The 21005-nt window shown below is 42.8% G+C and overlaps 1 protein-coding gene across 1 annotated transcript in view; it reads right to left on the bottom strand.

The window, feature by feature from the left end:
- Positions 1–419: 419 nt before the first annotated feature.
- LOC310932131 (transmembrane protein 26) overlaps positions 420–21005 on the bottom strand; it is a gene marked incomplete at both ends in the record, with an annotated part of 96404 nt that continues 75818 nt past the window's right edge. Inside the window, 4 exons of the mRNA XM_083895424.1 lie at positions 420–449; positions 18251–18406; positions 18533–18598; positions 19292–19432. Of these exons, the coding sequence (XP_083751550.1) occupies positions 420–449; positions 18251–18406; positions 18533–18598; positions 19292–19432 (393 nt within the window). The remainder of the gene's footprint in view (positions 450–18250; positions 18407–18532; positions 18599–19291; positions 19433–21005) is intronic.

Genomic DNA, 21005 nt, shown 5'->3' with positions numbered 1-21005 from the left:
CCTTAAAATGAAGAAGTCCTTTGGGTTATTTAACACAGAAATAATCATATATAGGTTCATGTTAGGGCTTGCAGTATTTTTAATTCTTAATGAAAGGTCATCAGTAAGACGGAATGTTTTGTCAGTCGTCGTGAACAAGTTCTACAGCCGTGAGCCGCGGCAGTGCTGCTATTAAGAAGAAGCCACTTAACAGAAAGACAGGGGTTGAATTTTGTTAAATCTTGCACTTGCTTGGGAATTGTTATTTCCTTTTAGCAAAGGGGATTGAAAAAATCGCGATGCACTGGAAATGGGACAGATTTTAAATGAATGTGTTTCCTTTGCCCATATCTGGATTCGTGTGGATTCAGTAATGGTAGCACTGGTCGTGAGTGATGTACCCAACTTTCAGAGTCAATGCCTTTTCTAATTCAAACATTTCAGTCCATTGGCTTACCAAATAACCCCACCTGCAAGGAAACACAGGAAACAAAAAGTGTTTATAACACAAGTAGTAGAGCGACGATAAGGTCTAAGTGTTTTTTTGTCCCCCTCCCTTCTTTAATTTGGAGACTGCCGCTGGCAGTAGCAATAACTGTAGATTAGCAGTAGGGGGATTTCTCCAGGGAGTAAGGGTACAGAGGAAATCGTTCCAGGCTGTTCCTCTGCAAATGTTTCTCTTTCAAAAGGCCTGCTCTCTCTGCTTCATTGTCTTTGCAGCCCCCGTATTTCCCCGAGTTTTACAGCTCTTCTGAGGGACAATTTGTGTGTTGGGCCATGGTTTTATTTGTTGGTGCTTGGCGAAGGGTAGGAGAGGATGTCAAATGAAAGCCATTAATCACCTCACAGGCTATAAGAGATAATTGTGAAGGGAGAGTGAGAAAGACATTGAGAAAGGGATACAGAGTGAGCAGGGAGAGAGAGGTAGGCGAGGGAGAAGAGTCTAGGGAAAGCAAACAAAATAAATCAGGAAGTGGTTTGGGGATTCTTACATATAACAGCCTTTGCCTTCAATTTCCTCACTTACTCTTCTTCCCAGTGCAGCAAGTGTGGGCTGATTGAGTGCAGCAGAAAACTGAGATATTAGAGCAAACATATGACTTTTCAAGCCCCCATGATGCTCAATTCACCGTGCCCTGTGCCATTTGTTTAAATTACCCAGCTGCACTGAACTCAAATTTAGAGTCAACGGCCTTAACACAGACATGTACTTTATGAATGAATTGTGACTCTCCAGTTTCAGTCTAAAACAGAGCAACAATAAACATGTCAACCACTGCAGATGACACCGCAGCTCTTAGGGACAATCAATCACATTTATGGTCAAAAATCAATATCTCCCAATATTATAATAGTCTGTATCCACTATATCGTGTGTGTGTGTCTTTGCAGTGGCGCCAGTTATGGAGGTATAAGTGTTGATGTTCAACACCTTTGCAAAATGTACAGATTTATTTGCAAACCTTCAAAAAAAGAAAATAGAACATATCACACAGAGAAAGCCGTGTGAGAGTAAACAGATTCATGTGACCACCATGGGTTTGAATACACAGTGGCATAATGCATCATAATCTGCTGATAATGTGTTTGCCGTAGAAAACTGTCAAACAAAATGAGAAGGTGAACGGATGTGAGATTTGACAGCAAGCGTCTTGAATATATAATGATTCATCTCGGTGACGGGCAAAGTGAAATTGCCATGTTTGAGACCGTGAATGATTCCTCAAATTGTCTCATCCAACCGCCAGCTTTCTCTGAACTGAATATCAGAGTGAATATTTATATATTTAAATTAGTAATCAACACAGCACACATGCACATTCACAGAGTTCACTAAATCAGTTACGGTGATATTTTTTTTTTATCTTATTTATTTTCTTCTTAAGGCAACAAGGCACATTTACACTTGTCAGTAATAAGTAAGTGTCTCACTACAACATATTGATTACTTCATTTAGTAATAAATACTCTGAGGGCATGGAATAACTTAAAATGGTGTACATTTAGTCTATGTTTAGTGTTCCTCCATAAAAGTTTGCAGTCTTGTTTCGATCATGTACTTCCAGTGATGAAGTTTCTCTTATTTGCATAGGATTTCTACAGATACAAACTCGGGAGTCTTGTCCGATTTAGTTCATATGAACCATGACATTGAACGTACAGTATGTCTGCTGCTGCATGGTACAATCCTATCTCGGTCCAGGGACAAGCATCCAGTAGCAGAACCTAATGAATACAGATGCTCCATAAAGACTGCAATAATGCTGACTGTAGCATTTTAGAAAGTAAAAGAACAAGAATAATACACAATAAATTGTTCAATGCAGGCCATTTCCTAACAGGGCCAGGTTTGCACTGCTTGTTTAAGTTATTAATCTTTGCAGAAATTGAGGTAATCATCAACACATCATTAGTGGCACTCATGAAATCGTCCCCCATGAACATGAACTTATTTTTTAACAGCGGCAATACAGTTTTTTTTCAATTACACTTTTGGTTCTTGTGCAGAATGTTCTTGGTTTGTCTTCTGCGTGTGTCACAACAGGAAGTGCAGCCTCTTAATTTTAATCTGCTCTCTTAACGAGGACAAGCTCATTTATTGACTTCTACTGCTACTTCTACAAGACACTGTATTGATACTCTCGGCCTGTTTTAAATTTTCTCCTTGACTGTTATGGTGCTGGGATAATTCCGCATGAGTCAGTTGCAGTGTTATTTGGTGATATAAGAGCCAGTCTCCCCCTCACTGTGTGTTTTGCCAGGGCTCAGCGTGGAGAAAACACACATTTGATTCAGACAGTGATGTTTCACAACAGAATTAGAAGACTGTCACTGGCTGCCAAACTTTGGCAACAGGATATGCAAATGTGGTGATGAGCTGAAGTGTGTGTGTGTGTGTGAGAGAGAAAGAGGTGGAAATGATCTTGAAATACAACGCTTTGAAGCAAAGTAAGTGTGAGCTGTCACAGCTCCCGTCCCATGTTACTCCCATCATTCATGATGGCCAGAGCCGTGTGCTTTTCTGCCACTTTTATTGTGCCTATTTATTGTTGGCTGTTGAATCATTGTACTTATCCACTCTATATGTGGCTTTAGTCACTCTATGCCATTTGATTTAAGGTCCAATTAAAAGAAAAGCACCAACGTTGCCTGTCTATAACTCTGCATCATTGTTGCATACACTTTGACTCCAGTGGATTTTTAGTATTTCCTCATAACACAGGGTGCATAAAGTGGAAGACATAGTACTTATAGAATAAGACCTAGTGTATATGGTGTCACAAACTGATCCTTACCTTAATTTGTGAGTTCAACTTCTGTGTCTGGTAATCGTAAAAGCACGTATGGGGATAATTTATCTCATCTCTCTCATGTTCTGCCGCTATATCCTGCACAATCCCAGCTGACATAGGGCGAAAGACGAGCTACACCATGGACAGACACAGAAGCACCCACTCTCATACTCACATCTACGGTCAATTTAGAGTATCCAATTTATCAAATCCACGGATAGTCTATGCCAGGGGTGTCAATCTCATTTTCACTGAAGGCCACATCGGCAAAATGGTTACCCTCAAAGGGCCAGATGTAACTGTCATACAGAATAAATGTAACTAAATGTAACCAAATATAATATAAAATGAAGGTAACTACTCCGTAACATATTGCTAAATAACTTTCTGTATTTATTACAATTTCACTCATTGCATGATGCATATACAATGATACACTGCAATCTAGTGGCAGTGCCATCACTTTGCAGGTAACGCAATCACCATGCATTGTGGGAAATATAGTTTATGGTCAATGCATGCCTTAAAGCAGCATAGAACTATTCTAACACAGATTTTTAAGACCAACGAATCACTCACGGGCCACATAAAATGACGTGGCGGCCCCCGGGCCTTGAGTTTGACACATGTGGTCTATGCTTTCTAATATTTAATTTACATGAACACTGAATGACTTTTCACTAGAAATGTCAACCCTAACCCTAACCCCTTAATATTCCTTAATTTTGACTTTAACCTCAAACTAAGCAAACCTAATAATGGCTTCAACTTGGATCAATAATTTGAAAAGGAGAATATGAACAAGGGATGGGCATTTCAAGCTAAACTGCTCGTCACCAGTTGCTGTGGAGTATCTTATGATTACCCTCAACCATAACCAGTTCATACCTAAACCTCATTCTAACCTAACCACAATTCAAATCTTAGCCATAAACGTAACCAGTTCCTCAGAAATGAGGTTCTGCCGCATTGGGACCAGTTATTTGGTTTCCATGAGGACCGCAGATCCTGACAAGGACAGGTCAGTGTTTAGGCCAGAAAAATACACACACAAATTGATAATATCACGCTCCCGCTGAGAGCGCTGCACATTCCTCCTGCTACAACAGTGAGCAACACTGCTAAAATGTCACGTTTATATAAATGGGCTCAGGTTGGTGTGGGTTTGTAACTCTGTCCTTTCTCTCCTCTTCTCTCTTTGTGCTCCGCTGCATGTGAGGGCGTGCTCACACACACACACACACACACACACACACACACACACACACACACACACACACACACACACACACACACACACACACACACACACACACACACACACACACACACAGAGTGGATGAGGTGAAACGGTGTGTTAAATGTTCCCCAAAACTAAAGATGGACTAAAGACCATGACATGGAAAACCACGCTGAAATGTCAGAGTTTTATCAACATGCTGCAACTCATCACCTGGAAACACAGCTGTTGTGGGGACATGCAAATGTCGCTTTGACCTGCTTGAGGAAAACCTCCTAGAAGTGAGTCCTGAAGCAAAGCTACAACACATGAGCAGGAGGATAAAGAGATGGACTCATCAGTCTCTTCATAATGTATCTTTAGAACATACTCATGAACAGTCACATTAACAGATCAACTTCCATCCATAGGAAACAATTTTAGAGGATCATCATAATAAAGACTCATGATCATGTGACTCTATAGATAGATAGATAGATAAGTCACTACACTGTGTTGTTATGTTAGTGATTGAACTAAAGCTGGGGTGAGGAACCCTTTCTCAGCGAGAAGATGGGGGTAAAAAACCTGTTTTTTTTTTTGTTGTTGTTTTAAAGGAGTCATATTATATCCTTTTTCTCCACGTTAACCTAGTTCCCTGGTGTCCTAATGAACATGTCTGTGACATGCATGAACAGCCCTGTTCAGAACGCTCGGTTTAGTCGTATCTCTTTAAGAAAAAAACAAAAAAACTACTACTGGGAGCTAACAGCAGCATTTTGTAAAAGTGATCATTTGCAGGCTCTAGCAGGCACATTGCTGTCATATGTAACATGTATCCACTGGACAGATAAATCCTGAGGATGAAAGTTTGTGTAGAACTCTGTGCTGCATTGTGCAGATCAAGAATATAACTTTTTGCAGACTTCGTGGACTTCCGGTTTTTACATACCGCTGCCCCTGTCAGCACTCTCCCATGTTTTATGGACAAAGCGGAGCTCCGCGAGACAACAATTCCAGGAATTTAGCATATTGTGACGTCCCAATGAGAGCAGAAGTCAACATCACATGTTTTATCTCCTGTACTTAGACTGAGGAGTATGACAAAAACATGAGTGAGTCGACTGATAGGGCCTCAGAGTCTAAGGATTAAAATTATTAAAACGTTGATTTTGCATAATATGGGACAATTAACTGTGTAAGATTTGATTTATAATGTCTACTTTTCACCTCAAAAGTTGCCTTTACCACCTTTCTGAATGGAGTTCACATGATCTCCCCATATGTGCGTGGGTTTTCTCAGGGTTCTCCAGTTTCCTCCCACAGTCCAAAAACATGCAGATTTGGGGATTAGACAAATTGGACACTCTAAATTGACCGTCAACTGGATGGTTATTCGTCTCTATATGTGTCCCTTCGATGGACTGGCGATCTGTCCAGGGCATGACCCTGCCTTTCTCCCTTTCGTCAGCTGAGATTGGCATGAGCGCCCCCCCCCCCCCCCACCCATCTCTCATTTTCATGTGGAGAATAAAACGGTCTAAAATGGATGGCTGGATGTTATGTAGCAAATGACAAAAATGACTTTGTGTCATATCAGTATATCTACTCTACGACAGTTCATCAGTACAAAATTACTCTTCAAAACAATGTTATCTCGGTTTGTTCTTGCAGCAAAAAGTCCTTCCTTTCTCCCTCGGAATCTTCTTATTATTTCCCTCGCCACACTTTAAGTGAACATAAACATGTGTCGCCAGAGATGCCCACAACGTGCATGCATATTTTATGAGGATGTTGGTTATTCAGGTTGATATAAAGTTGGGAGGCAGCTTTTATTGCAACATGAAACATAGAGATGTCGTCTGCTCGACAAATCACGGCTCCTCCTTTAACGTATTCGCTGTACAACAACACAATCTATGTATTTTTAATGAGGAAATTGATATTATTCTGTTGAGAATAGAAAACAGGCTCCGTTTGGACAAACTTGGGTCGTGTAACTTATCATGACAATAAAATGTTCTGTATTCTTGTGTGTTTTGTGTGCTGTTTTGTGATCATTTTGAAACAGCGACATTATTATGTAAATTTGCAATTTAGAATCAAGGCCAATGACCTCAGGGTATTTGTGATATGACCCTGATTCTTTTCAAAAATGACTGATGATGTGCACATAGAGCAGTGTAGATAAAAAAAGAAACAGGAAAGAAAAGAAAGACGTGAGTCATGGAGACAAAAAATATCCACAATGATCCCAGCAATCACAAACACTCTGCACTCTTCACACTGTCTTCAGCCAGAACTCACACTGATAAATTGTGCCTGAAGGATCAGCTGTGTTGTCGACTCCTCTCTACTCTTGAGCTCACAAGTACGGAAAATCACTGAAGGGCGGCCCACAGTCCTTTCGGGGGAGCTGTTTGAAACAGCTGGCGTGATTTGCTGGCATGTACACGCGCGGCAATGGTGGCTGAAAATGAAGGCTTCGCCGAATCTGATGAGACCGTTGAAGACGAGACAGGTCTGGTGACGGAGAGAAGAATGGATCAAATGAGAGTACAGCTCTGGGAGTTTCAAATGGAGGAATGTAATGATGAAGTCAAGAATCTTATCAGGCTGGTGTGAGAGGCGAATAACAGCACGGGGAAAAGAGAGGCGAGTAAATTCGAAGCCAGAAAACTGACAAAGTCCCCTGATGATTTCCCTCCATGTTGCATCCCAAAATAATGAACTTGGCACAGGAGTACAGCGAGAACCTGATCGACGAGCTGCAGGTGACCTCGGCTCTAAACTGCTCAGCCCACTGGACATTTTTATGGAAGCAGTTCCTAAAGTGCCAAAGGGAAGGTGGTTGCCTCCTCCCACCACTTCTTTATTCCTGTTGTTCCAAACCCAGAGAGAATGTGTCTCTTTCTTATTCTCCGCAGCTCACACGAACGAGAACATGTCAACCTTCCAGAATGAGGAGTTTCATAATTATGCGAAACCTGACAACTGTTAACCTTAAATGTTTAATGTGTAAACCTGTATTCATTGTTTACTAAACAGCACCACGCATTTAGCTATTTTCTGGCTTTGATCAAGTTGCTGAAGCCTTGTTTACAGTAGTGAGTGGGCATCCGGCAGCCATCAGAATATGACGTTGGTTTCAGCTTGGTGGAATTCCACTTAAAATCACCCTCTGTCCTCCAAGGCTGTGGCAGTGGCTCATTTAAAAAATATATATATATTACATCACGTGAAAAGCTGAAGGCTATGATTAAATTTGCTCATTACCGAAACTGTATGACTGAGTACCACCGCATTATTTTTGCAGTTTAGGCTGCCTGAGAGAAACATTCATAAGAGAATACTGTCAGCAGTGCGCTCATTCAAGTGCACGTAAAGCAAATGCAGAGTTTATCCTCTTCACATATTACACGTGTCAGAAAATAGTGGCTGAACATGGTGTTGAGACTGAACACAGTTTCTCTTCAGGCTTATGTTCATTTTTTTAGGCGTTTCTAAAAAAAAACAATATGACTGAATGACGCACCAGAGCCATAGTGATCATAACTGCAAATGCTGTAATGCTTTAAAAGCCTTCACTGTGCTTAATCAGCAGTTTTAACTGTTCAGTCACGAGTAACTCCACTTGCTCCCACTCCACTGTCCTTGATTTAATAACTAAGCTGATAAAATGTGTCCTAACCTTCATGCAAAACACAGAGAAAAGCTCTGACACTTTGTTTAGAATTCCTAAAGATTGAGGAAATGATGTAGAAAAGAAGAAGAGCGTGAATCGTCCTGCTGTGAGGCTGCAGGTGCCACTGATAGAGAAGGAGAGAGAGAGCAGGACTGTAGCTAAACCAGCACTGTGTTTTTGTACGTTGTTCAACTGTGACAAAATGCTGACAGTGTCACTTTTCGACGTGTGTGCAGGGCCGGTCCTATGCATTTTGGCTCCCTATAGGTTTAGGTTTAAGTCACTCCTCAAAAAACAGATGTATGTATGAGGATTTCAGACGACAGTGAGACTAACACATTAATAAACAGGTCCTTAAGCACTAGTACGTTCATCAACAAGTATGGACACTGCAAGGAAAACTTTGCAAACAAATAATATATATAATAATCTAATAGTCAATGGTAATAAAAATAATAAACGGTTAAAGAAACAAAAGCAGATCATTTAAATCTGACACCTCTGGACTTCCATACATTCTTTTACTGTCTATTACTCTATTAAAGTAGTAAAGTAATACACACACACACACTCTAGGCACACACTCTAGAGCTGGCTCCATGTGTGTGTTGAGGGGAACCAAACTGGTGGTTTTATTGCGTCATGTTTTCATTCCTATTTTGCACAAACGCAGATGAATCAGCTGCTTTGGTCCCCACTAAAGTCTTGTTTGTGTGCTCATCCGGTGGATTTTCCCTCCCAGTGCTTCGGAGCAAAGAATATTGCCAAGTTTTACATGAAACCTAATTAGCGTCACACAGTTTTATTATTATTATTTTTTTTATTTTTTTTTAATCCTTCATATTTGGCATGGTGGTTTGTCATACATTTTCCTGTAGGGGTTACAGAATCAAAGAGATGTTGCAATGAAAAAATATCACAATGTAAAAATAATACAAGGGGCAGACCTCCCCATAGGCCCACTTTAAAAAATGTAAATTATTTTTTGAAGGGTGCATTATCAAAAGCATATTAAAATAATGCTATGCCAGTGCCAGCCCTTTAAGTAATGGCCAAAATTAAAGAAGGCAGCCTCTGGGCTCAACAAGTATAACACAGGACTGCAGTAAGACCGAGCAGCTGCTTTTTATGGATGTTAATTGATTTACTCTCACTGGGGCACACTGATGTACTTGTCGTCTATATATTTTCCTTTAATAGGATATGCTTTCCTCCAGGAACATAGGATACGCATATTTGTTTTCCACCTTGTCAGCTTTTTGGTGTGCGAGTCATTTTATCTATGGCTGCAACCTGCTGTAAGTTTGACAATGGGAGATGAGGAAAAAAATGATGTGCCATATTCCAGTGTATATTTAACATATTATATTAAGCTTTCTTACTAATGCAGTGTCATTTGGAATATGATTGAAAAGAAGTTGTTTGTACAGTGAAGTGAAGGATGTTTAAAACCCAGCTGCTCGAGCCAAACACTGCACAAAGTGAGTGTAAATGTCAGATTGAAGATTGTGGACATTAGATGTGGAGAAGATCCACGGTCAGGTTTCTGAAGCTGCTCATCCATTCAACAAACACCATGCTGGCAGCTTAATAAACAATGCATTGTTGCAGAAATTGTTGGCCCCTTTGAGGCTCAGAATGTGATTTGTTGCACCTGGGCTGATATTTTTCAGGTTTTTATCAGTTATAATAACACTGTACTCTCTGAAGTACTTGCTGAGGCGTGGGCACAGAGACAACACACTCAGATTGAGCAAATAACATAAGGGCTAAGACTTTGAACGGTGCACATTTTCTTCTTCCTAAAATCGCTCCACTGAGAAATGACAACATACATGGATTTCTCCCGTTGTCTAGAAGTAGATGAAGAAGCTTGACTTCTGCCTGTATTGTAAGCAAAGGCTCAGATATTTCTCCTCTCGCTCTGCACCGTCGATCTCATTTCCTTCCTCTTTCACGTCAGTGAATTTCATTTCTGTTAATTAGTCTTTTTTTTCTTGAAAATGGACCGACATCATGTTAGTCAGACAATACTTTTGCTGCTTCCGTTTCCCATAATAAAGCAATAGGCTCAGCACTTTCAGCATTTGATGAACAGTGACAGAGGGCAGGAGGACATTTGCATCAATTCAAGCACATTTAATTTACTGCCCTGCAATACAGAGTGTGCTCGACGTCTAATATGAAAACTGTGTTGGCACCGGGCCAGAACGTCTGCTCCTGCTCCTGCCATGTTTCTATCCTCTACAGCAATATCAGAAGTGGGAATATGTCATGTTTATGTCAGGCATGACACGTGATAATAACACAAACCAGAGAAGCCATGATCTGTTGACGTGAACACACATTGGAATACAAAGACGAAAATAACTGAATTCACCTTTTTATATCCAAATATGAGCTCACTGAGCTTCTCTGAGAAGTCAGGAATGAATCAAGCGTAACATTTGAAATTCATTTTTCTGTTCAGGAATGCAAGTAAATAACTATAATTTGACGTCTTAATCAAGCAATAATAATAATGTGCATAACAATTTATTCTGTTTTTGTTTTTGCAAAAGAGCACATTTGACAAATCATGGATAACAATAATAATGATATTAGCATTAAAAATATAATTTCAGTTAAAGAGCTTTCACATACTGGTGTATTAACCATTACAGAAGCATAAAATTATAAATTAATCAGCAATGCGGCTAATTTAGGGCAGCTGTGGCTTTGGGTGGTGGTCTAATACATTTGTTAAGCACTGTATATATATTTTTAGGAATCACGACAAATAAAACTAATTGTAGCTAACCATGAAATCTAATTAGGGTCACACAGTTTTCTGTGTGACACTGGATGAGCACACAAACAGGCTTTAGTGGGGACCAAGGGTGAATTCTAATTCCTTGCTTAACCCTCAATCTTAACCCTCAATCTCAAAAATGCGCGCTCTCGCTAGTGCAAGTGCTGTCCCGATTCTCAGAAAAATTAAGATGAGGGCCAAGTTTAAGGGCTGTATCGCCCTCAATATTGAGATTTTCCGAGACCACCCTTGGGAGCAAGGGCTACCCAGAATGCATTGCGTGTTTTGCCATAACAAAGATGGTGCCGAAAGCAGCGAAACGAGTATGCCACAAATTAAGTATTTTCTTTGTTAATAGAGATATAAAAATCTTAGTTTAGGCCCATATTATGGATTACTTACGTCATTGTTCCGTAACATTTATTTTACGATCTTTTGTCAATAGCCGGCCGGTGCGGACAATTGATCGTTTGCTATTGTTTACTTTTCAATAAGCCGTGGTGTGTGGTAACTGTCAGCTGAATATGTCCGTGGTTGTGGTATTTGTATGAGTATCATCTTATAACTAACTGACAACCTAATAACTTGACTGACAAACGGATCGTAATAAATAATCGTGACGTAAATGTGTTCTTCTTCTTCTTTTTTGGAGTTGACAGACTGGACGCAGCTTTTGTGTTATTCTGCCCCCCACAGTCTGAAGACATATCTGCATTTAATGGGTGTCCCATTTGTAAGTGACAAAATAACCAGTTAAGATTAAAGGTTGAGCTTGAGGGTTAAGATTGAGGGTTAAGATAGGAATTGGCCCAAAAAGCAGCTGATTCATCATTGTTTGCACAAAATATAAATGAATAAACCTCCTCCTGCAACAAACACAGAGTAAGTAGCGACGTTCACCAATAATAATTAACTTTTATTTAAGATTTTGCCATTTCACAGGAAGGGCTGCATATTTTTTGACACTTCAGTGCACATCTGTCCCTGTTCAAATGTCAGTTGTATCCGAGCGGAGATCACCTTCATTTTGACTACAACGGGGCGGCTCGATCTATCACTCTGTCTGTCTCTCTGCTGCTTTGCAGTACAACCCCTGAACGACGCCGTGAACAAGAACCTGTTGGCAGTAAACGAGTAAAGGTGGCTGGCAGATATATCACCACGGCGACCTTGTGGTGCCGCAAATCATGGATGTGGAGGGTGCAGAGTTTGCGGTGGGCGACGCCGCATATTTCATTGCGACAAGAGGTTGCGAGATTTATCGCGTGGCATGCGATTCAACCCGGGTCCGGCTGTAAGAGCAGAACCCCCCACTTTCACTATAGTCACAGGCAGCACTCATCTCATCCATATACTGTACAGCATCATTCACCTCATTCTTCCATTATAATTTTCTCTATCAGCTGGAAATGTATGACCTACTGCACACTGAGGTATGGTTCAATAACCAATCTGCAGAGTTTTATCAGAGCAAGAGTTGCATTTGTCCTGGGTGGAATTAGTTGGCATGTGCTTTCGGAAAGCTCGCTGTACAAACAAGCGTGAAGCAGAGCTCAGCAACTTGCAAGAAAGTCTCACCGGAATAACAGGCTGCTCATCAGAGCAGCTGTATACTCACACATGTTAGGAAACTGTTGTTTTGTTTTGTTTTTTTCGGGAGTGCCATTTTCTCTTCTCCCCACAGAGTCATAAACAGTAACAATCCCCTTTTTTTCTCTTCTAAATCTATGAAATGTTTTTTGTTAGTAATACTTCTCAAAGCTTTTATACCTTTGTGCACTTTGGGCCCCAACTAAACACCACTTCACTGCAAAGTCATCTCATAAAACTTTACTGGATGTCACAGTTTTTCATTCACACCTTTGAGCTGAGTTTTGTTTTCCCTTATCAACTCGTGAAACTTGCTGAGGTTGTCGTTTTTTGTTCTACCCTTCTTCTGTGTCATAGCGGTCCATGAGGTGATTTCATTTTGTTTCTGCACCACTTAATTAACTGAAGATCTACATCTGCATAAGCTAAATATTAATAGAGGTCAGCTTGTGAAGATCATGGCCTCTAAGCTTTGGACAATCCAGAGAAAGGTGCTAACTGTAAAAGGTCTCCTTCGAATTTTAATGTGCCAGACAGAGTATTTCACTGATTTAGCTCTGCACTCATATTATATCATGTACGATAAAGTAGCTTCTGGAGTTTAAGAGAAGATGAGTAATGGATTAGATCTGAAGTCTAGTAAACTTGTTTTCTTTCAACCTCCACATCCTTACTTCATTATTTTTAAAGTTTATATTCCGAGTGATTTGCTCCATCGACCTCTTCAAGCCACAAAAGATTTTTACAAAAGTTTTAATTGTATTTGTATGATGTAAACTGTTCTTTTCAAGGTCTGCGTATTCAAACTTTGAGGTCTAACATTGACTCCAAAAGAACAAAGTTATGAAATATGTATGTATATAGGATCACCTTTGGTCACATAAGAAAACCACAGTTGATAATGTAGTGATGTTGGTGACGATGAGGTGGAACACCTGTCAATCATTCAACAGTCAGTCATAAGAGATTGTCGTCTAACTCTGGACTGACAGGGACCAAACAATCAATCTCATAGTGTTGCTACATGAAGTCGGACATGGATTCACTGAAGGTAGTTGGATCTTTGGACAACTCTGTTTGATTTATGTGAATGAAGCCATCAGTTGATTTATTGCTTACAGCCATGCCAGTGTACTTGGTTGTATTGGTTCTTTCAGCATATTGTTGATATTAAAATGTTGATCTCAATCAGGAATAATGTTTGCAACAATTTTACTCACAGCTTTTTCATTTTGGAGTCACCCAGTCCTAAATCAAGTTAATTCAAATTTACATTGTAACTGAATCTGTTGGACCAAGTGGTTGCACTACTACGGTGGCCTGGAGGAGACAATTTTACATTTTTGACAAGACAAATTAACAAAATGTGGAACAACGCATGAGACAAATTTTGATTTTTAAAAACAAATTTGCAAACACTTTTACAAATCCCGAAACACAGACACTGAAACCACATGTGGTATCCTCAACATAATAATTGCTGAAAGCCACAAAATGAGTTCATTCAATAATGGCATCTCAAATAAAAAGTTGTGCTGTTGGATTAAAATAAAATACTTTTTTCCCTCATGTTTAATAAAAGATGATTATACACTTGTCTAGTCAAAAAAAAAAGTCACATGCCCACACTCCAGAGTCGGACACAAAGGCTTTCACCTTTTCAAGCCTACACAGCTTTTATGTGACCAAAGTAACTGTCAATCATATAACTGAAACCATTAAAAACCTGAATGGTGTTATAAAAAAAGTAGAAAAAATAAAGAAAAATAAAGAAGTTGACCTAAAATGAAATGCAGACGTCAGCTCTTTTATATAATTGCTGCCATGTACAATAAAAGAATGTGACCACCATAATTGTTCATGTAATAATGTCAGAGAATTGAGAGGAGTGCCTGTTTGTAGCCTGGTTTCACACTCACTGCTGCAGTTTGATCACAACTTGTAATGTACATCACTGTGAATACCTGTTACATTTGGATTTAAATACATTTATTGCCTCTGCATAATGAATGTCTGCATAATACAACACAAGCACAGTGGTGGCCATGTGGTTATTTACTCAACTCAACTCTCAAATGTATTTGTAGAGCACATTTAAAAACTCAACCTGTGTTAAACGCCATGGAGTAATAGTAGGTTTTTAAAATGCTAAACAGTCTGGACGCATCTAATGTGCCAGGGCAGGGCATTCCAGAGCCGAGGAGCTGCCACTGCAAAGGCTCGTTCACCTTTGGTCTTTAACTTTGTCTTTGGGATTTCTAAAAGCAGTTGGTTAGCCGACCTACGCGCTCTGACTGGACTGTGTATAGGTGCAGCAGTTCAGCCAGATACTGAAGTGCCCAACCCATTTAATGATTTAAAAACAAATAAGAGAATTTTAGAATCAATCCTATAATGAACTGGTTGCCAGTGGAGTGAGGCCAAAATTGGTGCGATGTGCTCACTTTTGCGCTTCCCAGTTAGAAGAAGGCGTGCTGCAGCGCTCTGCACAAGTTGCAGACGAGACATCGATGATTTGTCAATGCCAAGCTAGAGGGAGTTGCAGTAATCCAACTGCGAGGTGATAAAAACGTGGATTACTCCAGATCTCTATGGGGGAGGTAGCCTTTGACCTTTGCTAATGCTCTCTCAAACTTTGGCTAATCACAGACTTCACTTGATTGTCAAATTTAAAGTCATTATCGAAGGTGAGCAGAAGTTAGGAAAAGAGAAGCTCTGTGTGATTTACTATAATAACATACAAGGAACACCATCTAATTACATGTTTACCACCGTGCATGTCATGTTTTGTTAAATCCATTGTTAACTCTCTAGTTGAAGTTTTCTCATAACAAACTGTTGAGGGAAATGATTGGCTTCATAGCGGCTACGTGACAATGTTCTGTGGTTGCTAACATGTTAATATGCAACACTCAGTTTGACAAGACGTCAGGGAAGTTGTGAGTGAAATCCCATTCCTTACTTGTGTTACTATCAGACCTATGTGTCGTGTTTTGGTTGTTGGTCTGCCAGTTACGTTTAAGTACCCTTTGGAAACCGCTTTTGATGGAGCTTTTGATGAATTGATGATGCCAAGAGGAGTAGGAGTAACACAGGCGAGTTTTGGGCTGAAAAGCTGAGAGATCTTAGAGTAACCCACAGAGCTCAGGGGAATAGCAGCAATCACTTTATGTGGGTTTAGCACTATACCAGCAACCCCTGTCACACACTGATCAACTGTTTAAATAATTAAAAAAAGATGATTATAGAAGCTCTGTGTGATCTATAGATCAATAAATATTGATCACGTTTATTTTTCAACCTATAAATTCCAGGCTGTGTCTGTAAGACCTATAGGATGCAGAGATACCTTCCTTGCAATGTCATTTATCAGATGATCGTATGATTTATGAAGAATATTAAATCATTTTCTGATCAGTACAAGCTTCGGATTATCTCTCTCTCTAGCCCTAATTGATGTGTAGATATCTTGAAAAATGAGTTTTTGGACTGTTGTGACAAATGACCAACTGCAATCCTCTGAAGATCACCTCTATGTAATTAAGCATGTACGCACGCACACACACACATACACACACACACACACACACACACACACACACACACACACACACACACACACACACTCATAGTAATGCATTCCCTAACCACAAACACCTTACCCTATATCCTTAGCATCACAATTAAATGTTAAATCTCACTTTCCTAAAATGTTTTTTTTTTGGTCCTTACAAAGATATATATCCAAGAACACACATACACACACATACATTGACTGGTTGTTGTAAGTGCATGCTCAGAACACAGACTCCAGTCTGACTATGTGTATACATGCAGGAGTAATCGGACTATGAATCACATTATCCAGGTATATTAGTCGGACTAGGAAAAAACAAAATTGGACTGACAAGTTTGGTCAAAACTGTGTGCATGCAACACGTAGCCAACTTCACTCTGTTGAAGCCACATTGCTATTCTGTCCTCGCAGCATATCATATAGCTTGTGCAATAGCAATTGTCTCTTCTTATCGATGTCAGCCAGACTGTCCACATTGATCATGTCTTCTTTTCACATCAGACACATGTTTGACTTTTACCAACGGTGCAAGGAAGGCCTGAGCTGTTTTAATGGAAACCTTCCTCATCCACGACATTGTCAATAGTCTATGTAAACACAGCAAATCTCTGTGTACACAACCGACCGAGTACTGAAAACAGACCAAAAACAATGTCATGGTAATACCACTCAATTCTCATCCCTCGTTCTCTGACTTGAAACACTTATAAAGTTAGTTTGTGGACAGGTTTGTGGCTACTTTCTGCTTCTGAAGATGATTTCTCTTTTGTCACCACCAAAAATGGGATAGACTGTCTGTTAGAGAATTTCACAGGAGCGAGAGGACACACACCTAATGATGTCCCCGTGTTTGGGGGAGGAAAACAATCTAATTAGCAGGAAAACAAATCCAGAGTAAGTGAACTGGCTTTAGTAATAATATATGCCTTATTTACAGGAGAACAGGTGTGAGCAAACAAACACAATGCACAGCCCACATTTCTCTGATCAGAGAGATGTTGCCTACAATTATCAGTTGACACTATTCACGGAGAGAGACAAAGATTCTGGTGGAACATAAATTGTTTATTCTATGTTATTCATGCATGAAGTTGTTTATTTATTAAAGCTCCCATAGAGTGGTCCTATCGCACATAATATGTGAGTTATGGAGGTTTACTTACATAAATTAACTTGCTTTTATGGTCAAAAACCTCCCAAAGTTGCTGCAAACGAGCTGATCGAACTCTCTACTCACTGAAGCTCTTGTCAGTCGTGTAATGATTGTGGCGTGGACCCGAAAGCAGACGGAGACGGTAGTGACTATTTCAAAACAAAAATATTTATTTACAAAAACGTGAACATAAATCGACTTCTCAAAAGGGAGAAGTGATAGTGGATAGATGGAGAGATAGATTGGAAAATTGTCTTTGCAGCAACTGCGGGGGAGCTCGGCAGGTTGATGGTGATCCAGTGTGGAAAGCAACTCACAAACGTGGCGAAGGAGATCCCAGGAGTGTAGGCAGACCGGAACAGCCAAGGAGTTGAGACCAGACAGGAGACGTGACGACCTGGAGCGGAGACGTGCGTGTAAGTAACTTCAGAGGTAAATATAGCGAGAGAGCAAGCAGCATGTCTTTACCCATGGAAGTTAGAGAACGATCTGACACCGGTGAGGAGGAACGGCTCCGCCTTTAAGCCCCGCTGATTATTCATCTGGTGAAGGTGAGGAGGAGCCGCGCAGGTGCAAGTGATCACCGGTGTCTGGGAACTGGGTCAGCCACGCCCCCTGCAGAGTCAGAGGAGAGGGGAAAGAGCAGCAGCCACAAAAACAACACTAATAATAAAATTGAGGAGAAGGTGCAGGTGGAATCGTGACAGTACCTCCCCCTCAAAGAGCGCCTCCTGGCGCTAGGCCAGGCTTATCCGGATGGGACCGATGGAAGTCCCTCAGCAAGTCTTTGTCCAGGATGAAATGGCGTGGAACCCAGGATCTCTCCTCCGGGCCGTACCCCTCCCAGTCGACGAGGTACTGGTGACCCCGGCCCCTGCGTCGGCTGTCTAGGATACGCCTGGCTGTGTAGGCCTCCCCCCCGTCGATAAACCTGGGTGGAGGAGGAGGGTTGGAGGGTGGGACCAGGTCCGACTCCTCCACTGGTTTCAGGAGCGAGACGTGGAAGGTCGGGTGGATTCGTAGGGCTCTAGGAAGCTTCAGGCGGGCGGCGGACTTGTTGACCATCCGCTCGATGACGTACGGCCCAATGAAGCGAGGCGCCAACTTGCGGGACTCGACCTGTAGGGGAAGGTCTTTAGATGACAGCCATACCTTTTGTCCCGGTCGATAGTCGGGAGCCGGGACGCGGTGGCGATTGGCCTGCCTCTGGCTCTGGATGGAAGATCGTTGAAGGGATGACCGGACCTGTCTCCACACCGCATGGCACTGGCGAAGGTAGATCTGGACGGAAGGGACGGCGACCTCTTCCTCCTGGAAGTCGAAGAGGGGTGGTTGGTAGCCCAGGGTCGCCATGAATGGGGAGATGCCGGTAGATGCGGAGACCAGGGAATTGTGCGCGTATTCCACCCATGGAAGCATGGAACTCCAGGAGGCGGGGTGGCGGGCGGCGACACAACGGAGGGCACTCTCCATACTTTGGTTGGCCCGTTCTGTTTGGCCGTTAGACTGAGGGTGATAGCCGGACGTGAGGCTGGTGGACGCCCCCAACGCCGAGCAGAACGCCTTCCAGACCTGGGAAGCGAACTGAGGCCCTCTGTCTGAGACGATGTCCTGCGGGAACCCGTGGAGTCGGAAGACGTGTTCGACTAGGAGGTCCCCCGTCTCGATGGCAGTTGGGAGCTTGGTGAGCGGTACATAGTGGACGGACTTCGAAAACCGGTCCACCACCGTCAGGACCGTGGTGTTTAGGCGAGACGGTGGTAGACCGGTAACGAAGTCCACCGCAATGTGGGACCAGGGACGACGTGGAATGGAGAGCGGCTGCAGGAGACCAGCTGGAGGGCGGTTCGAGGTTTTCCCTCGGGCACAGACGGGACAGGCTCGGATGAACTCAGCAGTGTCCTGAGGCATGGAGGACCACTAAAACCGCTGGCGAAGGAACCGGAGAGTGCGATTGTGGCCGGGATGACAGGTAAGCTTAGAGCCATGTGCCCACTGTAACACCTCAGATCGCGCCGCGCCGGGGACGAAGAGCCGATTGGGAGGACCGTTTCCTGGGTCTGGTTCCTCTCGTTGGGCCAGACGAACCCTCTCCTCCACCGGCCAGGAAGCAGCTCCCACGATGCAGGCTGGGGGAATGATCGGCTCGGGAGACAGAGAAGGTGGATCAGGTGAGAATAATCGAGATAATGCGTCCGGTTTAACGTTCCTTGACCCAGGTCGGAAGGTGAGGGTAAACACAAATCGCCCCAGGAACAGGGCCCAACGTGCCTGTCTGGAGTTGAGACGTTTAGCGTCTTGTAAATATGATAAATTTTTATGGTCAGTCCAAACGATAAACGGAAAAGACGCACCTTCCAACCAATGGCGCCATTCTTGAAGTGCCAGTACGACTGCCAACAGCTCCCTGTTCCCCACGTCATAGTTTGCCTCGGCAGGGGAAAGGCGTCGGCTGAAGAAAGCGCATGGGTGCAGTTTTTGGTCGGCAGTCGAGCGTTGCGAGAGAACGGCTCCAACTCCAGTGTCGGAGGCGTCGACCTCGACGATAAACTGTAGGGAAGAGTCAGGGTGGGAGAGGATTGGGGCAGACGTGAACAGTACCTTGAGTCTCTGGAAGGAATCTTCGGCGTCATCGGACCAGCAGAATGGTTGCAGCGGAGATGTGAGTCGAGTGAGGGGTCCAGCCACCTTGCTGTAGTCCCGGATGAATCGCCGGTAGAAGTTCGCGAAACCCAGGAATCGCTGCAGCTGCTTCCGGTTGGAGGGGGTCGGCCAGTCCCTCACCACGCTGATCTTGGCCGGGTCTGGAGACAGCTTACCCTGGTCGATAATAAATCCAAGGAAGGGAACTGATGATGCGTGGAAGACGCACTTCTCTGCCTTGGCATACAGTTTGTTCTCCAGCAGTCTTTGCAGCACCATGCGGACATGCTGGACGTGTTCCTGCTCGGACTCCGAGAAGATGAGGATGTCATCCAAATACACGAACAGGAATTTGTCCAGCATGTCACGCAGAATGTCGTTGACTAGGTGCTGAAAGACTGCTGGAGCGTTCGTTAATCCAAAGGGCATGACCAGGTATTCAAAGTGTCCTATTGGCGTGTTGAAGGCGGTCTTCCATTCGTCTCCCTCCCTTATGCGAACCAGATGGTAAGCGTTGCGAAGGTCGAGTTTGGAAAAAACTTTAGCCTTGCACAGAGGGCTGAAGGCAGCGTCCATAAGCGGCAGAGCGTACTTGTTGTGGACCGTGATCTCATTGAGACCACGATAGTCAATACAAGGGCGCAGGGTACCATCCTTCTTCTGGACAAAGAAAAAACCGGCGCCGACAGGGATGAAGAGGGACGAATGAGACCAGCGGCCAGAGACTGGTTGACGTATTCTTCCATGCATGAGCGTTCGGTCTGGGAGAGATTATACAGCCGTCGGGAAGGTAACCCCGGACCCCGGAAGCAGGTCAATGCCGCAGTCGTATGGTCGATGGGGGGGAAGAGAGAGAGCCAAGTCCTTCGAGAACACCTCCCCGAGGTCGTGGTACACCGCCAGAATCGTGGAAAGATCTGGTGGCTTGGGAACCGGAACCGGAGTGGTCGAAGGAGCGGGCAGTGCTGAGCGGAGGCAGCGTGAGTGACAGGGAACGCTCCAGCTGGAGAGTTGCCCAGACGACCAGTCGAACCGGGGATTGTGGAGCGCCAACCAGGGCAGGCCCAGCACGACC

Source organism: Microchirus variegatus, assembly GCF_963457635.1.
Source record: "Microchirus variegatus genome assembly, chromosome: 9".
NCBI classification, from domain to species: domain Eukaryota; kingdom Metazoa; phylum Chordata; class Actinopteri; order Pleuronectiformes; family Soleidae; genus Microchirus; species Microchirus variegatus.
Note: the sequence above shows the minus strand (reverse complement) of the source record. Positions and strands in the feature narration are given on the sequence as shown.